The sequence below is a fragment of the Salvelinus alpinus genome, chromosome 12, assembly GCF_045679555.1.
Source record: "Salvelinus alpinus chromosome 12, SLU_Salpinus.1, whole genome shotgun sequence".
Lineage (NCBI taxonomy): Eukaryota > Metazoa > Chordata > Actinopteri > Salmoniformes > Salmonidae > Salvelinus > Salvelinus alpinus.
Genome location: NC_092097.1, coordinates 26946486 through 26970956, shown reverse-complemented (window position 1 = coordinate 26970956; position 24471 = coordinate 26946486). Strand labels below are relative to the sequence as shown.

The following is a 24471-nucleotide window of genomic DNA, read 5'->3' as shown; positions in this document are numbered from 1 at the left end:
TTCTTGTTGTATTGCTACCATCCACAAAAAAGGCCAGAATTTCCCCCCCTGACTGGTACTCTGGCCTGGCCTACCAGATGACTCCAAGGTGTGACAGCTCGAGCTGCGTTTGAAATTCCCATGTTGCTAGGGGGCGCGATGGTATAGCGTTTCGCATCAAGCTAGAACTCTTAGCTGCCTCTCGCTTCTACACGTTAGATTTCACATATATAACATTAGCGAATTAAAGTCATGTGAATGAGAGGAAAGGGACCCGACCTACTATTTGACGACAAAGGACATTCAGAATTTTCAGAAAATCCAGAACATTTCTGCTTTGTTAGCTAGCTATAGTAGCTGAGAGGGAGGCAGAGGTAGAAAACTTCGCTAACGCCAATTAACGTATTGAGTTTGTTAGCTAAGCTAGCTAACTGAGGGAGACCCTACTAAAGTTGTCCAACAACCCTCTAATGGAGTTGTTGTGTCACGAGGATGGACGATTCCAAGCCGCCTCAGAAAGCACCACCGAATATATGAATTCCGCTGCTCTTCGGGCCAGCTCTGACCCGACCCTGACACGGGACCATCGAGCATTGCAGAACCTTCTGTCACTGGAAAAGACCAGTCGGGCCTCACCATCATACTTCGGCACGATTCAGACAGACATTCAGCCATATATGCGGAGAATATTGGCAGTATGGATGCTACAGGTAATGTATGACAAAATATCCAAAGTGAATGACATTCCGGTCACGGTTAGTGTTGATTTTGATAGGATTCTGCTGTCATATCGGATGTAATTCTTTAATTGACCACCGTCATCCTATATTAACGTTAATTGTCTCAGTTTGCTTTCTTATGTAGCTAATGCACTCATCAGCCTGCAGTGCACCTGAAAGTAAGAGGGACTCGCTTGGACTGATTGGGTAAAATACCAGGGGCGCAACTTTCACTGGGAACGGGGGACATGTCGCCCCCACATTCTGAAATTGCATTTTAAATCAAATCAAATTTTATTTGTCACATACACATGGTTAGCAGATGGTAATGCGAGTGTAGCGAAATGCTTGTGCTTCTAGTTCCGACAATGCAGTAATAACCAACAAGTAATCTAACCTAACAATTCCACAACTACTACCTTATACACACAAGTGTAAAGGGATAAAGAATATGTACATACAGATATATGAATGAGTGATGGTACAGAACGGCATAGGCAAGATGCAGTAGATGGTATAGTGTACAGTCTATACATATGAGATGAGTAATGTAGGGTATGTAAACATTATATTAAGTGGTATTGTTTAAAGTGGCTAGTGATAAATTTTTATATAATTTACATCAATTCCCATTATTAAAGTGGCTGGAGTTGAGTCAGTATGTTGGCAGCGGCCACTAAATGTTAGTGGTGGCTGTTGAACAGTCTGATGGCCTTGAGATAGAAGCTGTTTTTCAGTCTCTCGGTCCCTGCTTTGATGGACCTGTACTGACCTCGCCTTCTGGATGATAGCGGGGTGAACAGGCAGTGGCACGAATGGTTGTTGTCCTTGATGATCTTTATGGCCTTCCTGTGACATCGGGTGGTGTAGATGTCCTTGAGGGCAGGTAGTTTGCCCCCGGTGATGCGTTGTGCAGACCTCACTACCCTCTGGAGAGCCTTACGGTTGTGGGCGGAGCAGTTGCCGTACCAGGCGTTGATACAGCCCGACAGGATGCTCTCGATTGTGCATCTGTAGAAGTTTGTGAGTGCTTTTGGTGACAAGCCGAATTTCTTCAGCCTCCTGAGGTTGAAGAGGCGCTGCTGCGCCTTCTTCACAACACTGTCTGTGTGGGTGGAGCAATTCAGTTTGTCCGTGATGTGTACACCGAGGAACTTAAAACTTTCCACCTTCTCCACTACTGTCCCGTCGATGTGGATAGGGGGGTGCTCCCTCTGCTGTTTCCTGAAGTCCACAATCATCTCCTTTGTTTTGTTGACGTTGAGTGTGAGGTTATTTTCCTGACACCACACTCCGAGGGCCTTCACCTCCTCCCTGTAGGCCGTCTCGTCGTTGTTGGTAATCAAGCCTACCACTGTAGTGTCGTCCGCAAACTTGATGATTGAGTTGGAGGCGTGCATGGCCACGCAGTCGTGGGTGAACAGGGAGTACAGGAGGGGGCTCAGAACGCACCCTTGTGGGGCCCCAGTGTTGAGGATCAGCGGGGTGGAGATGTTGTTACCTACCCTCACCACCTGGGGGCGACCCGTCAGGAAGTCCAGGACCCAGTTGCACAGGGCGGGGTCGAGACCCAGGGTCTCGAGCATGATGACGAGTTTGGAGGGTACTATGGTGTTAAATGCTGAGCTGTAGTCGATGAACAGCATTCTCACATAGGTATTCCTCTTGTCCAGATGGGTTAGGGCAGTGTGCAGTGTGGTTGCGATTGCGTCGTCTGTGGACCTATTGGGTCGGTAAGCAAATTGGAGTGGGTCTAGGGTGTCAGGTAGGGTGGAGGTGATATGGTCCTTGACTAGTCTCTCAAAGCACTTCATGATGACGGAAGTGAGTGCTACGGGGCGGTAGTCGTTTAGCTCATTTACCTTAGCTTTCTTGGGAACAGGAACAATGGTGGCCCTCTTGACGCATGTGGGAACAGCAGACTGGGATAAGGATTGATTGAATATGTCCTTAAACACACCAGCCAGCTGGTCTGCGCATGCTCTGAGGACGCGGCTGGGAATGCCGTCTGGGCCTGCAGCCTTGCGAGGGTTAACACGTTTAAATGTTTTACTCACCTCGGCTGCAGTGAAGGAGAGCCCGTAGGTTTTGGTAGCGGGCCGTGTCAGTGGCACTGTATTGTCCTCAAAGCGAGCAAAAAAGTTATTTAGTCTTTCTGGGAGCAAGACATCCTGGTCCGCGATGGGGCTGGTTTTCTTTTTGTAATCCGTGATTGACTGTAGACCCTGCCACATACCTCTTGTGTCTGAGCTGTTGAATTGCGACTCTACTTTGTCTCTATACTGGCACTTAGCTTGTTTGATTGCCTTGCGGAGGGAATAGCTATACTGTTTGTATTCGGTCATGTTTCCGGTCACCTTGCCCTGGTTAAAAGCAGTGGTTCGCGCTTTCAGTTTCACGTGAATGCTGCCATCAATCCACGGTTTCTGGTTTGGGAATGTTTTAATTGTTGCTGTGGGTACGACATCGTCAATGCACTTTCTAATGAACTCGCTCACCGAATCAGCGTATTCGTCAATGTTGTTGTTGGACGCAATGCGGAACATATCCCAATCCACGTGATCGAAGCAGTCTTGAAGCGTGGAATCAGATTGGTCGGACCAGCGTTGAACAGACCTGAGCGCGGGAGCGTGCATTTTTGTCCCCCCCGTTTTATCATTGCAATGTGATACAAAACAAGGCAACGGTGTGCTTTAGGACCATGCGGACAATTCTGCGTGGTCTGATAGGCTGTTTGGAGAGTGTATCTGACTGGATAAAAAAATCAAAAATAATGATGTCCCCCCCCCACTTCTAAAACCACAGTTGCACCCCTGTAAAATACTATCACCAAACGAGAGAGACATTGGAGGACAGGAGTACAAGAAAACTACAAGAAAACATGCATGTGTATAGAAACAAATATATCCATGAAACCAGTAAAGTCCTTATCATTGATTAACAAACTTCTTTCTTCCAACAGGTTTGCGAGGAGCAGAAGTGTGAGGAAGAGGTGTTTCCTTTGGCCATCCACTATCTGGACCGTTACATGAGTTGCTTCCCTGTTCAAAGGTCCAACCTGCAGCTTTTAGGTGCTGTTTGCATGTTCCTGGCCTCAAAACTGCGTGAGACAGTACCCCTGAGTGCCAGCAAGCTCTGCATCTACACTGACAATGCCATTACAGTGTCAGAGCTCCTGGTAAACACAAGATTTGTTTACAAGTTCCATATGCTTTCGCCATAAGTATAATAAAATGGCTGATAAATTTGATGAGCTCATCAATAAGTGTTATTACTTCGTAATAGCAGGTTGAATGCACTTTCAGTTCTCTGTTCTGCTTTTCAGTCAGTGGGAGCCTATTTTATGTTATTGTAATAGCCTACATATGTATTTATGTTATGCAGCAGTTGGAGCTTATGCTGGATTTAATGTATTGTGTGTGTGTCTGTTTTGCAGCAGTGGGAACTTTTGGTGGTGGCAGGGTTAGAGTGGGACCTGGCTTCTGTGTTACCCTCTGACTTCCTGGAGCAAATTCTTCATGGCATACCCATAATCCCTCACAACCTCCATGCCTTGCGCAGGCATGTCCACTCCTACATTGCACTGGCAGCCACAGGTAGAGGCAGGCATTGGGTAACTCATGGCGATGTGTGACTGTTGCTTCTAGCAATGCAGAAACATTTAGGCCTACAAGTCAAGTATCATAGAAAAACGAACATCACTTTGTTATTCTATGTGCGTGGCACTTCTTTGATTAATGATGATAATAGCTTGTGTTTCAAGAAATCAAGTGGCTCTGTGTGAGGCAAACAAAGGGCACACAGCAGCCATAACATTACGATGTGTCAGCGGTTCATTTGGGGGTGGGGGTGAGTTTGTGTAATCCTGTATTGTGCGGTGTGAAAGACCCATGCCCGTCCATTCAACTGCCTGATTTCCCACAAATCTCCCACGAGGTTGCCCGAGGCAACCAGTCACTGGGATACAGTCATGGTCATTTTGAATAGGCTGTTTTATTGTATCTGGATTTGGCCCATTCCGGACTTTGAAACCTATTCTATGAGGTATGGGTGAAAGGATTGCCTGAGATTCATTAATTGTCTCGTCTTTAAGCACTTCCTATTGTCTGTCTGTCAGGGCGGGTCTATAATGGCAGCATTCCTCTACTCCTATGACATCCTGCCTCAGCGATCAATGATGTCTGCTCCAAACCACTAACTCACAATTGTTAAGAAATTGTTTTCTGTTGCACACCTGGTATTATGTTCCTTGTCCACAAAGTGGGTCTGACACTTGCTCTGTCATCTAAGCAGATTAGTATAACAGACTTGTCAAACCTATATGTATTACATTTTCGCTGATCTCTCGTTTATCTCCCTGCTTTTAGAGTTTAAGTTCTCTGTGTTCCTGCCTTCCACTATTGCCTGTGCCAGTGTGGGCGCTGCCATTCGCAGACTGAAGCTCCTGGAAGGAGCTCTATCCAATGATTCACTTATGCAGTTGCTAGCCAACATCTTGGCCATTGATTTGGTGAGGCGAATATTTAACTAGAAACCTGCTGCTCCTTCTTTTAACCTTGTCTGCTTCCTCTTCAAGCAAATGCCTGTATTTTTCTTGTTTTTCTGGCTCCTCCTACTCTACAAGGTGCAGAAAAAAGGCCTCCTTTATTCAAGGAAGCAAGCAAACTGGTTTTGAAACTAATAGTACAAATGTCATTGTTTGCTCTGGGACTTGGTTCGTGAGGACTCTGGAATTTGATGTTTCAGCTTTTCATTTCACTATTCTTAAACTCTTTCTTTACTGCTCTGTCCCCAAACAGGAGTCTCTCTGCTGCTGCTCTGACCAGTTGGAGGGTGTGCTGGAGCTCAGCCTGCCCCCCTGCCCCCAGGCACCGGGGGCTTGCCATTCAGCTACACCCGGCCCAGAGGTCAGCTACACCCCCACTGACATCCAGGACGTACACCTGTCACCACTGGGCTAGAGATGACACCAAGCAGACAATCACTTTAACTGCTCTCTTAACAATGACGAGCTTATTTATACCGTTGTGACCATAATGAGGCAGGTGTCTTAACTACCCTGTAAGACTATTTTTGGCAGTCACTAAAACAAAGAATGTATGTGATAAGAAAAAACATGTCTTATAAGCATTACTGTGTTCACACATGATGAATTGTGGAGATCTTGATATCCAAAGGTTTTTTTCTGTTTACATTACATTTTACAGTGTGTTTGAGTTCTTTGTCGTTGCTATGCTGTTGCTAAGTTTTTTTTAAGGACGTTTTAAAACTTAAGTTACTGTCGCTAGCTTCAGGGAACACAGTTTCTCACTGCTCTCTGAAGTTACCACAGAGGGGTATCTTTTTAACTTAAAACATGCTATTTGTGATATTGCCAGAAGTATTACAGAATTTCCATTTCAATGTTTGCACTGTGTGAGTTTGCTGAGAATACATTATGAATTATTATTTAAAAAATGCTGCTTTTCATGGAGTTGTATTTAGTAACCCTTCTGACATCTCTCTCATCTTGCGAACAGTCACAATACACCTCTATATCTTGGCTAATGCCAGCAGAGTTCAATAAGCACAAGCAATGCCATGCATTGTTTCCTGGTATCAGCGTTCTACCATAATCAGCCTACTAAATCAATAGTAAAGCCACAACTACCATAAATGTTCCAAATGAGGTCAAAGACAAAAAAGGAATCATTCATATGGGTATAGTTAATTTCAATTTTTTTTAATGATTCACTGGGCCAAGTCAGATCAGAGCACAAGCTGACAACAGATAAGCCGGGCACTTTGGCAAACATGGATCATGTCCCACTCATGAAAAACATAATTGCTTAGATTTACCTGTATCTATTAACATGGCAACATATTTTTATGGTTGTGTTGACATGAGTTGGCTAACAATTGATAGGTCACTTAATGGAACTGTATGAACATTTTGTAGTTCCTGTATAATACTGAGGGGGGAAAAAGTAATCACCTGAATCTGTTTGAGCATCAAAGTGTGAATATCTTTGTGTTTTAACCTCCTTTGTTGACCGCTCTTGTATACTACTAAAACCAAGAGTTCTATTTCCCTTTATCCCTACAGTGTTAAATATAAAAGCAACCTATTAAAAACCAACAATAAGAAATCACCACATTCCAGTCATTGAACAGCAACTTGTAGCCCCTTGTGCGAAGCTTTGTGTGCAGTTTGTTAAACATTCAAGAGAACCCTGATAAACATTATATCAGGTTTCAATAGTCTGAGCAGCTCCTAGGCACAGTTTTTCATAGTATTAATCATGTTAAGGTGTTAAAACAGAATAAATTGAATCAATCCTAGTCATAATCATGAAATGCCCAGAGGGCACATCAAAGTCACAAATACCAGTCTTTGGCCACATGCTGTTACTAGGAAACCGAAACGCACCTTTAGACCCGTCCTTGTAAATTAATTAACTCATAAAAATGTCACATGTATCGGTCTGAACTAGTTCTTCAGTTCACTGTCTGGGGAAGTTACACATTAACTAGTTACCACACATGCTAAAGATCATGGTTTAATTCCAGAGAACAGCTGGAATACTGCTACAATACTTAACCCGCCAAAAGACTGAGGTTCTTAACATTTACTGTAAACCCCCCTTTTCATCTGAAATGCACTGTACACCGAGTAAACTTAGGCTGAATAGAATAGTAGCAGGTTCTACAAGTTCTTGCTAGTGTGCCTCAGGGCTTAAAGGGGCAATCTGCAGTTTGAACAATAAAGCGGTAACCCGGTAAACAGCTGAGGGGTGGGGCTGGAGAAATGTAACCACTCAAAATGTACAGAGCTATGTATAAAGGGACTGACCATCCATGATTTCAAGATTAGTTTTAGTTTACATTGTTTAAAACAAAGGAGTATAACAAGCTCATATTTTGGGTTCTGATGGGGTACGACAGTTGAACTAAGCTGATGAGTTATATTCGTCATTAATTTAAATGTTTAATAATGGATGTACCAACTGCAGATTGCCCCTTTAATGGATGTCATTATTACCTTTACTTATTATTGTGAGTCATCTTTCCAGGTGTAAATAAATTCCAGTTCTAAAAGTTGAACCATAACAATCAGTAGTAGACTCTGCAGCTCCAGATGAATCTGTCTTATTAACATGGTGATTGAACAGAAAAAAATAGTGCTCTACATGTTTTCACATTTTAGCTTTGGTATTAAAAACTCTCAATTCCCTCAAACCCTGAACAAAAATGCTACATTTTTAAATCAAAATCCAAAAGTCAACATTGAAAACCCCCCAAAGCCAATTGGAACTTGGTCCAGACAAAATGTAACAATTAACAGCTACCAATATTTTTGAAAAACACTGTGTCTATTCAGTTTTTCTGACCAAACATTTAGTCCCTGAAAAAAATTATTCTATTGAAAAGTCTGGATATCCCTGGCAAAGAAAACAAAAAAAATGGGAATCTCTCAAACCTCTGATCGAGTTAACTAATTGAAAGGCATTTATTTTACAATGTTTGTCTAAACTAGCAATAAATCTGATATGAGCCTAGATTCTTTCTCCCTTTGCTAGAATCTGTTTTTGGTAAATTTCTTATAGTACTGCATCAAAACAATGTCACATCCCGAGTGGCTACTGTAGCTTCTCACTTCTCCTATACCACTTTGGCTATCAAGTCACACATTACCACAAATGTGTTCAGCTATCAGCCAACTTTAAACAACTGCCTCAGTCCTTTGAGAATGCTGTATTATACTGTCCTGGGACACTTGCTGGTCCTCAGCTGGCTGCAGCTCCTCCAATCACCATGGCATGCTTGTAGGCTTCTGTCACGTTCTCACAGTCTGTAATGGAGAATGCGCTGTCAGCCACCCCAGACTGGTAACAGGCCATGTCCCAGGGTCCTCTCTGCCTCAGCAGGTCTTGCCCAAGCCCCTCTTCTCGGATGTCCAGGAGGTTGTCAGCGGACACGCAGCCCCTCATGGTGCCCTTGGCTGGGCGTTCGCTGGGTGCCGCTGGCCCCACGCGGTCAGGCAGATCCAGCTGGTCAAAGGACTCTGAGGAGAGGATGCTGTCCTCGCTGATTGCCCCGCTGGGTCGTGCTCTCGTGCCCCCCCTTGGCAGGGAGGTCGCCAGCTGGTCCAGAGACCCAAACTCCTGCAGTAGGCCTGAAGAGAACTTGCCGTGGCGCTTCAGGATGCCCTTTCGGTGGGGCGGTGCTGAGGGGCAGAGCTGGGCCTGGGGTGTCTGGGCAGAGTCACTGCTGTCTGGGGAGGAAGAGTAGTAGCCAGACTCTCGCTCGGCTGGTTTCTTCAAGATGCCTTTGCGGGGCAGTGATGCAACAGGCGGGGGCTGGGCCGGGGTGGAGAGTTCATAGTCCCTCACTGGTTCCTCCATCACTGGGGTTGTAGCCTCGCTGAGGGCCTTCTGCTTCAGGCTACCTCGTCTCTTCAGTATGCCCTTGGAGGGCCGAGCGGTGGCCCCATCATTCATGGTCTGGGACACGTTGTTCTCCTTGCGTGACCTCCGTAGGGACCGCTGACGCACCACATCCCCTCCACCGCTCCCGTGGGACCGCAGCAGACAGCGCACCTTGGAGCTGTTCTCCAGTAAGGGCCGGGAGTTTCGACGCAGCCAACTGGCAATGCTGGCAAGGCCTCCAGGCTGCTGTGTGGATGCAGTGGTCTTTTCACTTGGTTGTAGCAATGTCGCATTCTCACTCTCGGCCAGTAGGGGTTTCTGGTAACCCCAGCTGAGCCACCAGTGTCCAGCAATCTCCTCTATCGTAGCTCTGCGCTCAGGATTCACCATTAGCATCCAGCGAATCAGCCCACAGGCATCTGAGACAGGGAGGAAGAACATAAACCAGTATTTACAACTGATACAGCTCTGCTGGGCTACAATAAGAAATAACTAAAACACACACCACTACATGGCAGAACTACATCCCAGTTAGGAGAGGCTATACTCTCACCTGAAGGGTTGGTGGGTTTGCGGTAGTTTCCAGTGCTAATCTGCTGGACCAGGTTCTTGTAGTTTTGCCCATCGAAGGGCATGGCCCCATGGACCAGGGTGTAAAGCAGAACGCCCAGCGACCAGGTGTCCACCTCGGGCCCTTTGTACGGCCGCCCGTTAACAATCTCTGGAGAAGCATACAGAGGGCTGCCACAAAATGTCTGTAGGTACTCATCACCACGGTACAGGTTGGACAGCCCAAAGTCAGCAATCTGGAACAACAATCAAATAAAAGTTTGCCATTAGATACAATCACTATTCAATGAACTACAAACAAGTGAAAGTAGAGAGAACCGAATTGGAGTGGATGGCGGGAATCGTTTTCCACCAATATGTGAGAGTTGTTCATGTGTAAATTCTTCAAGCAACACTGCAGTGTGATACTGTGCAGGTATGAGAGTGGCCTACGTGTGAATGCATCAGGTGCGCAAATTATAAAGATTGTAGATTGTCACAAGTGCTGAGACACAGTAGCCCTTTGTCCATACCTTAATATTGCCCTTTCCATCTAGTAAAATGTTCTCCAGCTTCAAGTCCCGATGTACTATCCCATTCTGTGTGATGGAAGAAGATACAAACTATTAAGGTCTTCATGTTGACACATAAGATGGCTGATTTGAGTCTTTGCTATTTGCCCACAATGTGTTAAAAAAAAGAAAGTGAAGCCCTCAACATTTGGGTCAGAACAGAGGTTGTTCCAACAGAAGATTGTTCTGGAATGTCAGCTATGCTCCATTGTCCTCCACTCTACAGGGGGGCATGCCTCTGACAGGCGTGGAGCAAGAGCTTACATTTAGTTCAACTTCAAGAAATGCAGGTCAAACTATTTGTCTTGCAACTCCTGTTATAATCACTCAAAAATGTGCTAAAATTTTAACAATGTGGAATTTCCATTTGATGTTGCATTGAGGTAAAGAAAACATACAAGAGCCAGTGAACATATAATAATGCTTTTAGTAACTGTAAAAGGGTTCAGAACATACTACTTATTGATTTACATTTGTTTCTAAATGTACTGTACATCAAATTGATAATACAAAATAGTTGACTTAATGAGGGACCACATTTTATTGGACCAACAATATCCTACCACTAAACAACCAGCCTAAGAGCAATTTCATACAGCTCAAACAGCAATAAAGTACCTCAAATATTGACATGTCTGACAAAAGACAAACATAATAGACAGCTGGGTAGCAGAGAGAGAGAGAGAGAGAGCCTTTACCGGCCCATTTCCTTCACTTTGTCAACTCAGGTCGGTTTTATATGGTACTAAACTCACCCTACGTCACAGAGAACAGGCCTAAGTGGTTCTTACTGTAATTTACAGAAAAACAGTATACTATTACACCAAGTACGCTAGACACAGTGATTGTTTGCAACACTACTATGGGCCTTGGGGGAGTAACGAGTAGATGTGTGTGTGCATGTGTGTGTTCACAGAGCCCGTCTGTTCCCTCGCATCCTCATTAGAGAGAGAGAGACGGAGAGAGGATGTGTATGTGTGTGATTGTGTTGAGACGAATGGCCTTTAGCCCTGATGCTGGCTCTCCATAAACCTAACGGTTCATTTCACCCTACAGAGCTGGCCGACGGTGAATGATGCCCATTATGTAACTGCCAGGGTGGCTTTGCCAGCACTCTAGGCTGATGAGTGGGCAGGCTAGTGGGGTTCCCTGCCTACTTCCTGTCCCTGTGTGCCCAGTCACAAATATGCCCATGAGGTACAGCATGTTGTGGACACTGATGGAGATTTAACAGTGGTCTGTTCTTTGTTTCGGCTGATTTAAGAAAAACAAAATGGCTGTAATTATACGAGACCACTCTATTGGTAAATACGAAACAAGTGTACAGAGATGTAGGCTAATCTCAGAACCAAATCTCATACTCTGTCAAGACAGACTAATAGAGATGCAATGCCTTACCCTGTGGCAGTAGTGTACAGCTGACACGATTTGTCTGAAGAAGTGTCTGGCCTCGCGTTCTGAGATCCTCTGCTTTTCAGAGATGTAGTCGTAAAGGTCACCTCGGCTAGCATACTCCATCACAATCACAATCTTGTCCTTGTTCTCGAACACTGCGAGGCCACACACAGGAAAACAGTCAAACAAAGGTACATGGCAACGTAGGCGGGATGGGTTGTTACAGGGAAAACACATCAGTGGTGATGGGGAATTGGGAAGCTCGTATGGCACTGCAGCGGGTTATGTAACCAAGAACAAATTAATGTCAAACAAAGTCTTCCGTGACCAGACTCTGCTCCACAAAGTTCAGTGTGAAACATCTTATTCAGGTGTCACGTTTCATCACATCTTATTGTTTTGTTCCCGAGAAGTTTTACTACTGTATCTGTGCGTGACTATTGTAAAATCAACAGGGCTGACCGCAACCTGGGTCTCAATGTGACTTCCCTGTCTAAATAAAGGGCAAATTAAATAAAAAAATCCCTCATTGGGATTTGAGACACAGACGTATGTACCTTCATATATGGTGATGATGTAGGGGTGATTGAGTGAGGACATGATCTCAATCTCTCTGCGAATGTGCACTAGGTCCTGCTCATCCTGGATCTTCTCCTTTCTGATGGACTTAATGGCAACCTGAGAAAGGTATGCATTAGAACAAACTGTGTTTACTTTAAATTGCATGTCATTTTCAATGTAATATGATCATATAATGCACAAGTCAAACTCATTCCACAGAGGGCGGAGTGTCTGCGGGGTTTCGCTCCTCCCACATTTTATTGGTCGCATACACATATTTAGCAGATGTTATTGCGGGTGTAGCAAAATGCTTTTACTCCTAGCTCCAACAGTGCAGTAATATCGAACAATAAACTCAAAAGTTAAAGAATGGAATTAAGAATATTAAGATCACTGATTAGTAAAGAACTCCCCTCACCTGGTTGTCTAGGTCTTAGTTGAAAGGAAAAAAACTTTAAATTTCCCAAGTTTTCTGAGCAAAATTGTATTTTTGTATTATTGCTGGACATAAAAGGCTGTACATTTTTTTTCTCTCAGAAATCTGTTCAAGTATTCCCACAAATAACAGAGACACATGATCGTATACAAATGTAAGCAAGATTTGAAATGATTATGTTTTAGTCAAATATGTGTTTGGGCTTCTTGCAGTCAATTTGCAATCTACAAATGATTTGTAATAAAAAAATTAAAATAAATGGGTGGTTAGAGCCCTGAATGCTGATTGTCTGATCGCCATGGTATATCAGACCGTATACCACGGATATGACAAAACATTTATTTTTATTGCTCTAATTACATTGGTAACCCACTTATAAAAGTAGTCAGGCACCTCAGGGGTTTGTGGTATATGGCCAATATACCATGTCTTAGGGTTGTGTCGTGCATCAGAACAGGGACTTATTACCCCGACCATTCGCTCCCCAAAAAAGTACATAACAATATCATCCGTCACGTCTAAATCTAGTTGATGATCCCTGCACTAGGCCCTCCATGGAATGAGTTTGACACGCCTGATATAAAGCATCCACCATCACTGACAGGTTAAACATGAATCAGTTTATTCTTAAAGACAGTCAATATACCAAATATTGTAGCAAGTCCTGCCAAGGGAATGTCACAGAAACCAAACAGCACAATGTAAGACAGTTAATCAAGTAGACGTTAAAATCCATACAATGGTAGCAAATGGGCCTTGCCAGGAAGATTTAAAACCTCTTCAGGATCGGCCCCTTTAAAAAAATATATATTATTTGGGTACGCCTAAAATTACGTACCCAAATCTAACTGCCTGTAGCTCAGGCCCTGAAGCAAGGATATGCATTTTTTTGGTACCATTTGAAAGGAAACACTTAAGTTTGTGGAAATGTGAAAGGAATGTAGGAGAATTAGATCTGGTAAAAGATAAACTCAGCAAAAAAAGAAACGTCCTCTCACTGTCAACCGCGCTTATTTTCAGCAAACTTGTGTAAATATTTGTATGAACATAACAAGATTCAACAACTGAGACGTAAAATGAACAAGTTCCACAGACACGTGACTAACAGAAATGGAATAATGTGTCCCTGAACAAAAAGGGGGGGTCAAAATCAAAAGTAAGTCAGTATCTGGTGTGGCCACCAGCTGCATTAAGTACTGCAGTGCATCTCCTCCTCATGGACTGCACCAGATTTGCCAGTTCTTGCTGTGAGATGTTACCCCACTCTTCCTCCAAGGCACCTGCAAGTTCGTGGACATCTGAGGGGAATGGCCCTAGCCCTCACCCTCCGATCCAACAGGTCCCAGACATGCTCAATGGGATTGAGATCCGGGCTCTTCGCTGGCCATGGCAGAACACTGACATTCCTGTCTTGCAGGAAATCACGCACAGAACAAGCAGTATGGCTGGTGGCATTGTCATGCTGGAGGGTCATGTATTTTTATTTTTTTTCACCTTTATTTAACCAGGTAGGCCAGTTGAGAACAAGTTCTCATTTACAACTGTGACCTGGCCAAGATAAAGCAAAGCAAAGCGACAAAAAGAACACAGTTACACATGGGATAAACAAACGTACAGTCAATAACACAATAGAAAAATCAGTATACAATGTGCAAATGAAGTAAGGCAATAAATAGGCCAAAAGTGGCGAAGTAATTACAATTTAGCAATTTACACGAGTGATATACAGTGGAAGTTTATATACACTTAGATTGGAGTCAATAAAACTTGTTTTTCAACCACTCAAAACATTTCTTGTTAACAAACTATAGTTTTGGCAAGCCGGTCAGGACATCTACTTTGTGCATGACACAAGTAATTTTTCCAACAATTGTTTGCAGACAGATTATTTCACTGTATCACAATTCCAGTGGGTCAAAAGTTCACATACACTAAGTTGACTGTGCCTTTAAACAGCTTGGAAAATTCCAGAAAAGGATGTCCTGGCTTTAGAAGCTTCTGATAGGCTAATTGACATCCTTTGAGTCAATTGGAGGTGTACCTGTGGATGTATTTCAAGGCCTAACTTCACAGTAAAATGAGTTCTATATCGACATAACCTGAAAGGCCGCTCAGCAAGGAAGAAGCCACTGCTCCAAAACCGCCATAAAAAAGCCATACTACGGTTTGCAACTGCACATGGGGACAAATATCGTACTTTTTGGATTAATGTCCTCTGGTCTGATGAAACAAATATAGAACTGTTTGGCCGTAATGACCATCGTTATGTTTGGAGGGAAAAGGGGGAGGCTTGCAAGCCGAAGAACACCATCACAACCGTGAAGCACGGGGGTGGCAACATCATGCTGTGGGGGTGCTTTGCTGCAGGAGGGACTGGTGCACTTCACAAAATAGATGGCATCATGAGGCAGGAAAATTATGTGGATATATTGAAGCAACATCTCAAGACATCAGTCAGGAAGTTCAAGCTTGGTCGCAAATGGGTCTTCCAAATGGACAATGACCCCAAGCATACTTCCAAAGTTGTGGCAAAATGGCTTAAGGACAACAAAGTCAAGGTATTAGAGTGGCCATCACAAAGCCCTGACTTCAATCCTATAGACAATTTGTGGGCAGAACTGAAAAACCGTGTGCGAGCAAGGAGGCCTACAAACCTGACTCCGTTACATCAGCTCTGTCAGGAGGAATGGGCCAAAATTCAACCAACTTATTGTGGGAAGCTTGTGGATGGCTACCCAAAATGTTTGACCCAAGTTAAACAATTTAAAAGGCAATGCTACCAAATACTAATTGAGTGCATGTAAACTTCTGACCCACTGGGAATGTGATGAAAAAATAAAAATAAAAGCTGAAATAAATCATTCTCTACTGTTATTCTGACGTTTCACATTCTTAAAATAAATTGGTGATCCAAACTGACCTAAGATAGGTGCTTTTTACTAGGATTAAAATGTCAGGGAATTGTGAAAAACTGAGTTTAAATGTATTTGGCTAAGGTGTATGTAAACTTCTGACTTCAACTGTATGTGGAGATGAGGATGTGCAAGTTAAAATGCTGGTGTGCAAAAGAGCAGTAAAACAAAAACAAATATGGGGATGAGGTAGGTAGTTGGTTGGATGGGCTATTTACATATGGGCTGTGTACAGCTGCAGCGATCGGTAAATTGCTCTGACAGCCGATGCTTGAAGTTAGTGAGGGAGTTGGAAGTCTCCAGCTTTAGTGATTATTGCAATTCGTTCCAGTCATTGGCAGCAGAGAACTGTAAGGAAAAGGCGGCCAAAGGTTGTGTTGGCTTTGGGGATGACCAGTGAAATATACCTGCTGGAGCGCGTCCTATGGGTGAGTGTTGCTATGGTGACCAGTGAGCTGAGGATAAGGCGGAGTGTTACCTAGCAAAGACTTATAGATGACCTGGAGCCAGTGGGTTTGGCGACAAATATGTAGCGAGGACCAGCCAACGAGAGCATACAGGTCACAATGGTGGGTAGTATATGGGGCTTTGGTGACAAAACGGATGGCACTGTGATAGACTGCATCCAATTTGCTGAGTAGAGAGTGTTGGGGGTTATTTTGTAAATGACATTGCCGAAGTCAAGGATCGGTAGGACAGTCAGTTTTACGAGGGTATGTTTGGCGGCATGACTGAAGGAGGCTTTGTTGCGAAATGGGAAGCCGATTCTAGATTTAATTCTGGATTGGAGATGCTTAATGTGAGTCTGGAAGGAGAGTTTACAGTCTAACCAGACACCTAGGTATTTATAGTTATATTCTAAGTCAGAACAGTCCAGAGTAGTGATGCTAGGCGGGCGGGTGCGGGCAGCGATCGGTTGAAGAGCATGCATTTTGTTTTACTAGCATTTAAGAGCAGTTGGAGTCCACGGAAGGAGTGTTGTATGGCATTGAGGCTCGTTTGGAGGTTTGTTAACACAGTGTCCAAATGGCCAGAAGTATACAGAATGGTGTCGTCTGCGTAGAGAATCACCCGCAACAAGAGCGAAATCATTGATATATACAGAGAAAAGAGGATGAGCCTGCAGGAAGGGTACCACATGAGGGGAGGAGGATGTCTTCCCTGTAACACACAGTGTTAAGATTGCCTGCAATGACAACAAGCTCAGGCCAATGATGCTGTGACACACCGCCCTAGACCATGATGAACCCTCCACCTCCAAAATCGATCCCGCTCCAGAGTACAGGCCTCGGTGTAACGCTCATTCCTTCGACGATAAACATGAATCCGACCATCACCCCTGGTGAGACATAACCACAACTTGTCAGTGAAGAGCACTTTTTGCCAGTCCTGTCTGGTCCAGCGACGGTGGCTTTGTGCCCATAGGCGACGTTGTTGCCGGTGATGTCTGGTGAGGACCTGCCTTACAACAGGCCCTCAGTCCAGCCTCTCTCAGCCTATTGCGGACAGTCTGAGCACTGATGGAGGGATTGTGCATTCCTGGTGTAACTCGGGCAGTTATTGTTGCCATCCTGTACCTGTCCTGCAGGTGTGATGTTCGGCTGTACCGATCCTGTGCAGGTGTTGTTTTACGTGGTCTGCCACTGCGAGGACAATCGGCTGTCCGTCCTGTAGAGCCGTCTTAGGCGTCTCACAGTACGGATATTGCAATTTATTGCCCTGGCCACATCTGCAGTCCTCATGCCTCCTTGCAGCATGCATAAGGTACGTTCACGCAGATGAGCAGGGACCCTGGGCATCTTTCTTTTGGTGTTTTTCAGAGTCAGTAGAAAGGCATCTTTAGTGTCCTAACTTTTCATAACTGTGACCTTAATTGCCTACCGTCTGTAAGCTGTTAGTGTCTTAACGACAGGTGCATGTTTATTAATTGTTTATGGTTCATTGAACAAGCATGGGAAACAGTGTTTAAACCCTTTACAAGAAGATCTGTGAAGTTATTTGGATTTTTACGAATTATCTTTGAAAAAAGTGTCCTGAAATAGGGACGTTTCTTTCTTTGCCGAGTTCACAAATATAATACCAAACTAAAACTAAGTGAGTAATTGTTTGTTTTTTAAAAACCTAGCCAAGAGTGTTAGGCAACACGTAGCCTGGGGAAGAGGTTAGGCAACATGTAGATTAGAAACAACTTATCCAAATGAAAGGAGCAATCAGAAACTTAGTTTAGCTTTACCCTTCCATAGCCTGAGGATTATTGGGCTGAAAGTGTTAACTGAAAACACCATAGTGCTACTGTGACAGGGCAGTAGAAGGAGGGACAGTGTACTGGCTGCTGTGATAAAATGCATTGTCTCGTATGACGTCAGTGAGGCCCCCAGAATTAGATCATTTGAATAGAAGTGACAGAGTTTAAATGCACACATGCATCAGGGTGTGACTGCATGTAAACATGCAGGGGTGTAACTAAATGTCAGCATATCTGTGTGTATATGGTGGCCTGTGTGAAACATGCGTGTTGAGATGCTATCTGTGATTGGTGCTAATGTTTACCTATATGCCTTTTATATTGTTGTATGTATAATAGATTGCACTCTATCCATGTGTACATGAAGGAGTGTGCATGTGTCTTAGCCTATGTGATGCAGGCTTGTCTAGATGTATGGGATTCCACATCGACCCAGAGTGCGTAAAAGTATATCAAAGGAGAGAAGAGGGGGTTATGAGGGGCAGCCGATGGTTAGAGAATGTGGTCTTCTTCAGCCCTTCACATTCACCCTAATAAAGACCACAGAAACACTCGGTGACAGGAGGAGGAATACCAGACAAGACCTTCACACTCACGGCCTCTTCCTATGAGTCATAGTCTGGATACGTCTTCTCCTATCAATGTTACTTATCTCAGGATGAATCCTTCGGTTGTTGTGTCTGTTGACTGGATTCATGGCCAAACTAATGCTCAAGTCACACTGAGCCAGTGTTAACGTCATGTTAGTGTGTTATTCCTCAATACAGGTGGAGTATAGCCACCAAATACTGGCCCTGTAAAACACTGTGGCGAGGACCAATTTTATTTATTTATCTAACTATGCAAGTCAGTTAAGAACAAATTCTTATTTACAATGACGGCCTACCCCGGCCAAACTCTTGGCCCAGCGTTGTCTGGGTTATTGTGCCCCACCCTATGGGAATCCCAATCACAGCCGGTTGTGATACAGCCTGGAATCGAACCAGAGTCTGTAGTGATGCTTCTAGCACTGAGATGCAGTGCCTTAGACCGCTGCACCACTCGGGAGCCCCCCACACCTACACACACTGTGATGTTTGATGCCCACGCTCTGTGGGAGGCTAGCCTAAAGATGAAGCTCCTTTGATTATGTAATATGAAACATACAGGATTTCACGAAGGGATAGGAGCAGCAGAACACAGAATGCTGTACATAGAGCCTGTAGTTTAAAATGATGCCCTCCATTGTTTTAAAGGTCACTCCCAGCATTGAGTTATACATCTCTGTGCCATTAGACTGGAAGATATAGGAAGATGGAGCAGAGAGAACTGCTTCTTCCTTTGGTGGAACAAGCCGTGTGTGATGATACAGCCACCCCAGCCAGGTATGCAGACACAACACTTTATCTTCCAAGTCTATACAGAAGTTTTGGGAGGGGAATTCCAATCATCACTTTCTTCAATTTTCTCAGGATGTTTCCCCACAGTAACCAGCCCAACCTTTAACAGCACACTGCTTGGAAAGGGCCCAACCCTAGCTGATTTAGCATGGACTTTCATGGACAAACAAACCAAACTTATTTTTAGACACCTCAGCACATGCATGTTTTGAAGGTCAGCATAAAATGTTCAACTGTTGTTTTCTCCCTGCTTCTATCTCAAAATATAATGAGTAATATACTGTATCTTTGTGCTTGTGCATGTCCACTGTCAAGAAGGGTGTGAGCATCTGTCTGCTACCGTGGAATTGCCCTAAATGGAAATATATCTATTTCCTTATGGAACAATCCATTACTATGACGCAACCACATCAAAGGAAACCCCAAAATAAAACCCCCTCTTGTGTTCTTTCCTACGAATTGGGTTTCCTGCTTCCCTAATGGTAAATGATGAATAGTATAATGTTGATGTTTAACATCACCGTTACTGGTCAGGATGCAGGGTTGGGGTCCATTAATCTCCCTGTGACAAATAAATTTACTTTCTTTAGCTAACAAATAACAATTGCCCTCCTTTCTCCCACTCTCTCTAACCCCCCTCCTGCTGATCAATATGACAGAAGTCCAAGGTTACACCATAGAGGCATCGTGTTATGACCCAATGTTGCCTAGTTTTGGCTACAAAACTGCTGCAACTGTTCACTGAGGTTAATACTGACAAATATATTATTTGTTTTGAACATACAAATTACATACTGAATGTTTGATGTTTGTCAGCAAACAAATTGTGAATAATCACAAGTAAATGTATTTTTTTTTTTACCTCATTCTCCCATCCCCCTCTCTTTTTGCCCCTAGGCTACAGGACAGGAATGCACCTCAGCCAGGTGGGAATTTACCCAGCTGTCCCTCCTCCATACCTGGGAGGTAGGCCTAGATTAGAGAGCCGTTTTAGGATGACCAACTACCACCCCATCAGAAGACACCAAAACTCCAGTGTCCTTTCCAAGGACAATTCTGGGTTACAGATGACACCTCTGTGTCACATTTTACACATAATAAATACCATGAGGACAGGATTATGTGGGACTTGAAAAGTGTTGAGATTTTGGGACATCGACTTCCACTTTGCGAACCCACATATGTTAGTAACCTACAAGGGAGTGGTTGTTATCCACCCATCCCCTGCATTAAATGTATGCAACTGCCCCAGTCAGGGCTAAAGATGATTTTGATGGATCACTAAATTGTATTTGGAGGTCGGTTGCCCTGGACACAGGAACATGTTGTTACGCACATTTCAGTCTTGTGCTTGATTAGATGAGAACTACACTTTTAATGCCCTGTTTGAAACTACAATAACAATGTGTTTTTCCAGTATGGCTCTCAATTGTCAGTACTGAATTAAGGTCATTCATAGTCATTGGCATCTATTGCCAAGTAGTCGGTCATTGTAACTCCTTCTTGTATACAACGTACCCAAGAGGTGAATGAATACAACGAGCTCAGACTGTTTGGAGATGTTCTTTAGGACAGATAAGAAGTGCACATACATTGTTATGGTCTGGATATGTGGGAGGTTTATTGGACTGTACTGAACCATCCCAGAGCATGTCCTGTTGTCTTAACCATTGAACTCTTACTCAAACATACATTTGCCTAAATCTTTACTCAACACATTCCAAAACTGAGGGTAAATAGAAAGTGGCATGCCTTCCCAGAAACCTCTGATACCAGTGTCAAATTGCCAACTGTCTGCCCACAGAGCTATTCACTGCCAGGCAGGCATTGCAGAATAGGCTACAGGCCAGTTTGGTGCCTCTTTGTTCTGACATGTTGGGTGCTCAATAGCCTGGACATGTTTAGTCTTAGTAGATCCAACCAAACAAGGGTAGGTCACAGTGTGGAAAAGATCACAGAATGAATCCATTGCTGATGTTGTAGAATAGCAGGTTAAAAAGTCTCATCAAAACATGTTTCTCTTTCTAATGCAGGCTGCACACAGCTAAATGGTATGGGTAAAATAACCCAGGCCTATAAATACCAGCAGGCGATCACCCACCTTTAGGAGTTTCTACAGTGTAAAGGAGATATGGGTGTGCTAATGGAAATACCTGTTTTTGTTTTTAAAGGAAAGTCTATTCAAGCTCCTGGTGAACCACTCACAGTGTGGCATTGTTGTGTGTCATTGTAGTTTGAGTGAGTCATGACAGAACATACACAATTACGTGTGCTTGCTTCAGTCTCCTCTGTACAACAACAATTGTCTGACATGGCATCAGATACACTATATACACAGAAGTATGTGGACATCCCTTTAAATTAGTGGATTCTGCGATTTCAGCCACACCAGTTGCTGACAGGTGTATAAAATCGAGCACACAGCCATACAATTTCCATAGACAAACATTGGCAGTAAAATGGCCTTCCTGAAGAGCTCAGTGACTTTCAACATGGCACCGTCATAGGATGCCACCTTTCTAACAAGTCAGTTTGTAAAATTTCTGCCCTGGTCAACTGTAAGTGATGTTATTGTGAAGTGGAAATGTCAAGGAGCAATAACGGCTCAACTGCGAAGTGATAGGCCACACAAGCTCACAGAACGGGACCTCCGAGTGCTGAAGAGTGTATTGCGTAAAAATTGTCTGTCCTCAGTTGCAACACTCACTACCAAGTTCGAAACTGCCTCTTGAAGCAACGTCAGCACAAGAACTGTTAGTCTGGAGCTTCATGAAATTAGTTTCCATGGCCGAGCAGCCGCACACAAGCCTAAGATCACCATGAACAATGTCAAGCGTCGGCTAGAGTGATGTAAAGCTTGCCGCCATTGGACTCTGGAGCAGTGGAAAAGCGTTCTCTGGAGTGATGAATCACGCTTCACCATCTGGCAGCCCGACGGACATACCTTGGTTTGGTGGACGCCAGGAGAACGCTACCTGCCCCAATGCATAGTGCCAACTGTAAAGTTTGGTGCAGAAGGAATAATGCTCTGGGGCTGTTTTTCATAGTTCTGGCTAGGCCCCTTAGTTCCAGTAAAGGGAAATCTTAACGCTACAGCATACAATGACATTCTAGAAGATTCAGTGCTTCCAACTTTGTGGCAACAGTTTGGGGAAGGCCTTTTCTTGTTTCAGCATGACAATGCCCCCCATGCACAAAGCGAGGTCCATAAAGAAATGGTTTGTCGAGATCGGTGTGGAAGAACTTGACTGGCCTGCACAGAGCCCTGACCTCAACCCCATCGAACACCTTGGGATGAATTGGAACGCTGACTGCAAGCCAGGCCTACTCGCCCAACATCAGTGCCCGACCTCACAAATGCTCTTGAAGCTGAAAGGAAGCAAGTCCCTGCAGCAATGTTCCAACATCTAGTGGAAAGCCTTCCCAGAAGAGTCGAGAATATTATATCAGCAAAGGGTAGACCAACTCCATTTTAATGCCTATGATTTTGTAATGAGATTTTCGAGGAGCAGGTGTCCACATACTTTTGGTTTTGTAGTTTATCACAGAATGTAGGCTATAGGTATAATGTACAAATAATACAACAGTCTACATAATTAAACCAACAAAGTAGGCCAAAAGATGAATTAAAGGCCTAAAACTTAAATATTTTATGAAATTGTAATGACAAATCATGAAATATTTAAAAAGGCTACTCATTACACATTTGAAAATGAGAATAAGCATTAAAAAACGTACCATTCTACCGGATCTCTCAATTGCTTTCTTCACTTTTCCGTAAGTCCCTTTTCCAAGGGTTTCAAGAAATTCATACCGATGCTTCAGATTGTGTTTATGATGATGTCTCTTCACCGCTTGCCTTTTCACGGATGCCTCGGAGACCGATTTTCTAACAAGCGAGTGGCCATGACCAGGTAACTGTTGTCTATTGTCGGATAAAGTTGACGATCGCCCACCACTGTTGAAATCGTTAGGATCCATTATAGATTGCAATCACTTTTTATTTCTCCTACAGTTGAATGACTAGACTATACAAATATAACACATTTAAAACATGTATTGTGTTGTATATATTCTTCCTCAGGTGGCCTTGTCTTCTGAGTTGGTTTCATGAAGTCGATGAAGGTGACCACTCCTCCTATTTGAATATCCAATAAACAGGCATCGTTGCCCATTTGCTGTTGTTTTTACCAGGAGACGTGTGAGCTTCATGGTGCTTTCCAGACAACTGGGAACTCGGAAATAACCGAGGTCAAGTTATGACTTCGGTGATCTTCAGGTCGGAACGTCAGAGCTCAAGTTGTCAACTTGTAATTTCAAGTTGAATGACCGTACAAACAAATTTCCCCATCTCGGGTGCACATTTTTGTCTGAGTTCCCATTTGTCTTGAACACACTGAAGTCGGAGATTTCCGAGTTCCCAGTTGTCTTGAACAAGGCATCATTGTGGGCGGAGTTCGGGTAATATGTTCAAAACACCTGGGAACTGAGAACTCGGAATTATCAGACTTCCGACTTCAGTGCATTCAAGACAACTGGGAACTCAGAAAAAACGAGCTCCGACTGGGAAAAATCTATTTGAACGGTCATCCAACTCGGAATTCCAACTCGAGAACTCGGGCCTCAGTCTATGCCTGAAGATCACTGACGTCATGATTTGACCTCGTATTTTTCAGAGTTCCCAGTTGTTTTGAATACACTGAAGTCGGAAGTCAGAGATTTCCGAATTCCCAGTTCCGAGTTGTTTTGAACCCGGCATATTTTTAGAGCTCCGACTTTCCGACCTGAAGATCACTGACGTCATGATTTGACCTCGTATTTTTCCGAGTTCCCAATTGTTTTGAACTGGGAACTCGAAAAAACAAGTGAGCTTCAGGTCGGAAAGTCGGAGCTGTAGAAAGATGACCAGGTTTCCGACTTGGAATTCCGAGTGGGATGACCGTTCAAAACGATTTTCCCATTCGGAGCTTGTTTTTTTACGAGTTCCCAGTTGTTTTGAACGCACTGAAGTTGTAAATCGGAGATTAATCAGTTCCCAGTTGTTCGTGAACTCGGCATTATTTCGTTTTCTGCCAGTGCAAAACACTGCACCAACAGTCCCAAAATGTCAGGCAAGCTAAATCAGGTGCATCTCTTCCTCACAAAGAAAATGTTCCTACATTTAGTTTCACAAGTTCTTATCTGTTCTCTTCAACATTTGCCAGGCTATGTGCATGGATTAGTCAGTAATGGAAAAAGTACTCAATTGTCATACTTGAGTAAAAGTAAAGATACCTTAATTAAAATAAAATTACTAAAGTAAAAGTCACCCAGCAA

The 24471-nt window shown here is 43.7% G+C and overlaps 2 protein-coding genes across 2 annotated transcripts; one reads left to right on the top strand and one right to left on the bottom strand.

Annotated features, from left to right (window-relative positions):
- The first annotated feature begins 67 nt into the window (after positions 1–67).
- Positions 68–6829, top strand: ccnd3 (cyclin D3). Its single transcript, XM_071335561.1, has 5 exons — positions 68–689; positions 3661–3876; positions 4135–4294; positions 5066–5208; positions 5498–6829. Exons 1-5 carry the CDS (start codon positions 450–452, stop codon positions 5657–5659), a joined length of 921 nt encoding a protein of 306 aa, XP_071191662.1. The 5' UTR covers positions 68–449; the 3' UTR covers positions 5660–6829.
- Positions 6400–23313, bottom strand: LOC139535776 (NUAK family SNF1-like kinase 2). Its single transcript, XM_071335560.1, has 6 exons — positions 22894–23313; positions 12180–12300; positions 11626–11777; positions 10189–10254; positions 9660–9912; positions 6400–9525 (listed from the first exon to the last, which is right to left on the bottom strand). Exons 1-6 carry the CDS (start codon positions 23134–23136, stop codon positions 8465–8467), a joined length of 1896 nt encoding a protein of 631 aa, XP_071191661.1. The 5' UTR covers positions 23137–23313; the 3' UTR covers positions 6400–8464.
- Positions 23314–24471: the final 1158 nt, after the last annotated feature.